This window comes from Bos grunniens, chromosome 1 (genome assembly GCF_055505025.1).
Source record: "Bos grunniens cultivar Pamir isolate PY7600 chromosome 1, Bosgru_T2T1.0, whole genome shotgun sequence".
In the NCBI taxonomy this organism is placed as follows: domain Eukaryota; kingdom Metazoa; phylum Chordata; class Mammalia; order Artiodactyla; family Bovidae; genus Bos; species Bos grunniens.
In genome coordinates, this window is record NC_141165.1 from 151,718,280 (window position 1) to 151,723,328 (window position 5,049).

Consider the following 5,049-nt stretch of genomic DNA (forward strand, 5'->3'; position numbering starts at 1 on the left):
TTATTGGAAAATCACCAGTCTCAGAAAAAACACTAAAAGTTTTCCCAACTAACAGTAAACAAGTTATTTTCACATACAAAAATCAGTTCATAAACTAGACATTGCTGAAGTAAATCTACCTGCACTGAAAAAAAAGTATATGAACTATGAAATCAGACTGACACTTATTGATTAACCAATGAACTGTTCTGAGGGGTCCTCATCTGTAAATTAAACTAATTATATCAGTCTTATAAGCGATTTAGTGATATAATTCATTTAAAACAGTAGAGGTCTTAGTTTATAATGCATGTCCCTAAAACATTATGCCCTATTATTAATTAATGCTATTTCTCAGAGGCAGGGATATATCTCCCTATGGAAAGTTTGTACATAAATAGCTATTACATACGTAATAATACATGCAGGAAATAGATTTTTGGAACCTATAGTATTATCTTAAAAAATTACAAATATATTATCAACATCTAATACTAGTGTGTAAATCCAATCATTGTAAGTATATCATATTAAATGATATATAATAATCTGTATTCTCAAAAATTAATGCTGAATCTATCTTTATCTTTAAAATGTGATTTTGAAATCCTTTTTTAACTGCAAAGCTGAAAATATCAGGTTTTTTAAAACTCTTTACATTATTAAAATATTTAAAAACTGAAGAAAAATGAAAGATATCAAATTAATATAAAAAGCACAATTTATTAATACAAAGGACATAAAGCAGATACACATAGTTTATTAAGCTAGAAAAATGTATATACAAACTTTCAAATCAGATTAACAGTTCAATAAAATCTGGGGGAAACACAAAGATATAGTATACCTGTGCCTTAGTAAAACTGAACAAAATTGGAACAAAGAAAGATTCACCTTTGAAAACTGAAATGACAATTCTGACTTAAATATCCACATATAAGATGTAGTTCACAGAGGACAATTTGGTTTCATTTTTTGGTAATCAAATAAAGGTATATAATTTTTCTCTTCTGTTATTTATATTAATGAAAGTCCAAAGTCTCTATACAAATAGTTATTAAAATATATATATATATATATATATATATATGATTTCTTGTCAAAATGTATCCTTCTCCAACCACAAAAACTTGAGGAAAAAAATCTTCACTTTCCTGAAGTCTTTAATATTTCTTAGACTATAGCTTTATCTTTCTTCTTAGTATAGCTCTGGAAAAGCAGTTTGAATGCAAAGCCCCTTGACAAAATATCTGCCTTTTAAAAGATGACCATTTAATATACAAGAAAAGGAAGGCCTCTGGGGAATGAGGAAAAAGGAATTTGGATTTCTAACTCCTAGGCTGAAAAATGAGATATCAAAAAGCCATTTAGTTCCCTTTACCCTGCTGATTAAAGCTTTCATTTTAACCTTCATTATAAATTAAGTGCATTCATCACTAAGCTGTTTTTAAACAATTAATATTAACCTTCTTCAATCTTACCCCTGGTTCCCCTGAAAAGCAATAGCTGAATTCTATTTATTCAGTGTAATGAATCAGTGTTTCATTTAAAATAGGACTATATAAGCCTGTCTCTACCTATGTGACACAGAAATGTTACACTCATCTATATACATAACGCTCTGTCATAGAGAAATCACAGTTGTAAAATAATTGTCTCCAACAATGTCATTTTGAAGTAACTAATAAAAGGAGATAAAACATGAACCATTTTAGAAAACAAATTACTGTTCTTTCTAGAATAATCAAAGCAATGTGTACAATTTCTCATGCAGCTGAAATTGATTATAGAATCATAAAGAGCTGATGTAATCAGTCCCTGTGATTAATACCAGGCAGTTAAGAACAGCCAATCAATGTTCTTTTGGGTCTCAGTTTTGGGAAGAGTGGACATCTATGTCATCTGGGTGGCTTTCTAGGTAGTTTAAAAAGAGTCATAACTACACGTACTGACTTTTGGAGTACACACTCGGCGACTTCTTTTCGGCGTGATAGCTTTTCTGGGTTGTTCGGTGGGACGGTATGGAGTATCTGTAGCTACTGCTCTTTTCATGGCAACAGGAAACGCAACAGAACAGCGCCCCTCCAACAATCAGCACCAGGGCCGTGGTCCAGCCTATGTAGAGGGCTTCTCCCAGCTCCCGTTTCTGGGCAATATCCACTATTGGGTTGTAGAAGTCTCTGATGATGGAATTGGCAACCCAGCTCACGGGGATGAGCACCACGAGGCCAGTGATGATGAAAATCACTCCAGCGGTCAGCAGAATGTGACCTTTCACCTTGTCGTCGTCCCCGGCGCATCTGGTACACTTCATGCCGAGGACGGCCGTCAGGAAAGCCAGGAAGGCCAGCACCGAGGCGGCACACATCAGTCCTCTGGCTGCCTGTAGGTCCGGAGAGAGAGCCAGCAGCGAGTCGTAGATTTTGCACTGCATTCTGATGTTAGCATGCCTCATGCAACTCATCCATAGTCCTTCCCAGAGGTTTTCAAAGACCACAATATTGCTTTCAATGAAGGCAGACACTCTCCACTGAGGCATGACCGTGACAGCCACTGTGCCCACCATGCCCACACCACCGAGCACCAATCCGGCGATTTGCAGGGCGTAGGTAGCCATTCTCCTCCAGGTTGGGTTTTATCCGACCAGGCGCCTGAGCTGGTAAGGCTGCTCTGAAGCCAGGTTCTCTGCGCCCCGAGGGAGAGCAGTTTTCCCGTAGTAATGAACTCAAAACTCAGTGTTTTTTTCAAATAAGAGCTGCTCGTCTGCTTCTAACTAGATTAAATCCAGTATTGGCTGGCCGAGATGCCCCCAGCTACTGACTGTGGCGGGTAAAGTTACAAATCAGGTGGGGCAACTTTCTCAGCCAGTAAGAGGGGGGTGGTAACTCAGGTGTGTCTAAGCCCACAAGAAATACTTGGAACGACTGGACCAGCACATAAACATTCTTTGTACTTCTCAGTTGTCCAAGAAGACAGCAGTATGTTTACCTGGAGGCACAATTAAGAATGTTTGCACAATCATCAAGAAATGTACCAGTCCCTTGAGATGTGAAAGTTGTACCTTGAACTGGCAATTCTGAAACTTTGAGTAAGGGCTGCTGTGGCCAAAACATAAGTTGCAATCTTTGCCTGAGAATTTGCTAGGATTGTCAGAATGCCAAAGTGAAAGGAGACTGGGGGATTGATAGATTGCTCATACCTGAGAAACCACATTCTTTGGGACACATATGATCCAAGTGGTTGATTTAATTTGTCAGCGACTTCAAAGCAAGCTTGACTGGGGTGAAATCAGGGAACGGATCATGCCAAGGGACAAAATAAGGCTAAAGTAATTAAATACATAGTCTTGTCCTCCTCCATGGCACCAAACACATATTGTTTTCTTTTGAGCTAGGGAAACCACTCACTGGTATATATCTGATAATCTTAATTTATAAGGAAAAAAAATACAAAAACAAGAGAAAAAAATCCATGTGACTTTCTTCTGGTTTCTTTTTCTGGATTCTTATGTAGCAAGTACTCACAATAGTAATTAAATGATGGATTGATGGATTGACTTACAGGTTGCTATCTCATTCTGCAGCTTTATCTTTTCTATCTTCCTAGACCTAAGCAACTAGAATTCTGCAACTGGTGCAAGTTTTAGGTCTATACAAATGGCTGATACTCCTAAATAAAAATTTATAGACAAAGTGACTATATTCAGCAAATCAACTAAATTTGTCAGTTACATGTCTTTAATACCGTGTCTGCAAGAGGAGCGGGATGTGCCTTGTGCTGTCGTATTCGACTGTTTCCTTACAGTAGGAGGTAGAATCCCATAAATGTAATACATTTTTGGACTTTTTCTTCTTAAAATAATAATGATGACAGCAATGGAATTAAAATAAACATTCGTGTTGATTTGGGAAAACTTCACCAGCGGTTTTCTTCTAAAGAATACCTTGAATACACTGTCCTGTCTTTCCAAAGTTCAAACTTTAGTTTCCTTTCATTTTTGCATTTAAAAAAGATCCTTTATTTACACTTTTACTTCTGTGGTTCCTTGTACTAGCTTAACTCAGGGTATGGAAGGGTGTGTTTCCTGCTCACTTGTTAAACTTTGAAAATTTAATGGGCCAAAAAATCTGAGTGGTTCATAGAGATATAGAGATTTAAAAAAAACAGTACTTTTAAGGAGGAGGAGAAGTTGCCAAAGTAAACTGTCTTATTAAAAAAATAATGTCTAGTAGGCCAAGCTGTTATTATTTTATTAGAATGAACCTGTTGAAATTAATAAAAAATTAAAAATTCATATTTACAGTAATTTTCTTCATGTGTTGGGCTCATTTAAAAATGAACTTAGAGCATACCCCTCTTTCTGACAAAAAGTATAGCATTTTCTCTTTCAGACTTGTATCAGTTGCACATTTGTAGTCAAGGGGGAATTAAGTTAAACTTGGAAAGATAATCTGCAATCCATTAAAAAAGAGTTGAAATCAAAACAGTAGATTATTATTTTTATTATTATTATTATCATCTTGGTTTGCCAACTTGGGCAAAGGGAAGGACGACACAATTGGAAAGTGATAAAAATATGACATAACTGGTTGAGATAATAACAAACTAAAATTAAAAAGTATATACATATATATATATATATATATTTGAACTTGAGCAAACTCTGGGAGATAGTGGAGGACAGGGAAGCCTGGTGTGCTGCAGTCCATGGGGTCACAAAGAGTCGGACATGACTTAGCGACTGAACAACAGCATAGACACATATGTATATGTGTCTATATATAGTTATATTTGTAGGAAGACAAATCAAAATTTCTTTTCTAAATTTGTGTGTGATATATATTTTTAGCAGCTCTGTTGAAATATTGCAGAATATCCACATAAAATAGGAAAACTTGAGACAGAAATAGAGACCCATTGTACTTGAGAGCCTTGACCTTTATAGGAACTGCCTCCCAGCTATGGATTGATGTACCTGTTGGCTTTGTTCACTATCAAATCTCTCTTCCCTGAAGCATTCAGCTTTACCAAGACCTTATTTCACATAAAAATATTTTCTTCATTCCAAAA

At 36.0% G+C, this 5,049-nt stretch overlaps 1 protein-coding gene across 1 annotated transcript; it reads right to left on the reverse strand.

Moving 5' to 3' along the window:
* Positions 1 to 682: 682 nt before the first annotated feature.
* On the reverse strand, positions 683 to 2,932 carry CLDN8 (claudin 8). The gene has a single exon (XM_086322302.1). The coding sequence runs from the start codon at positions 2,594 to 2,596 to the stop codon at positions 1,919 to 1,921; it is 678 nt and encodes a 225-aa protein (XP_086178428.1). The 5' UTR covers positions 2,597 to 2,932; the 3' UTR covers positions 683 to 1,918.
* Positions 2,933 to 5,049: the final 2,117 nt, after the last annotated feature.

Bases quoted from the DNA above. Each gene is read 5' to 3' on its own strand.
- CLDN8 (XM_086322302.1), bottom strand. From the start codon at position 2,596: ATGGCTACCTACGCCCTGCAAATCGCCGGATTGGTGCTCGGTGGTGTG.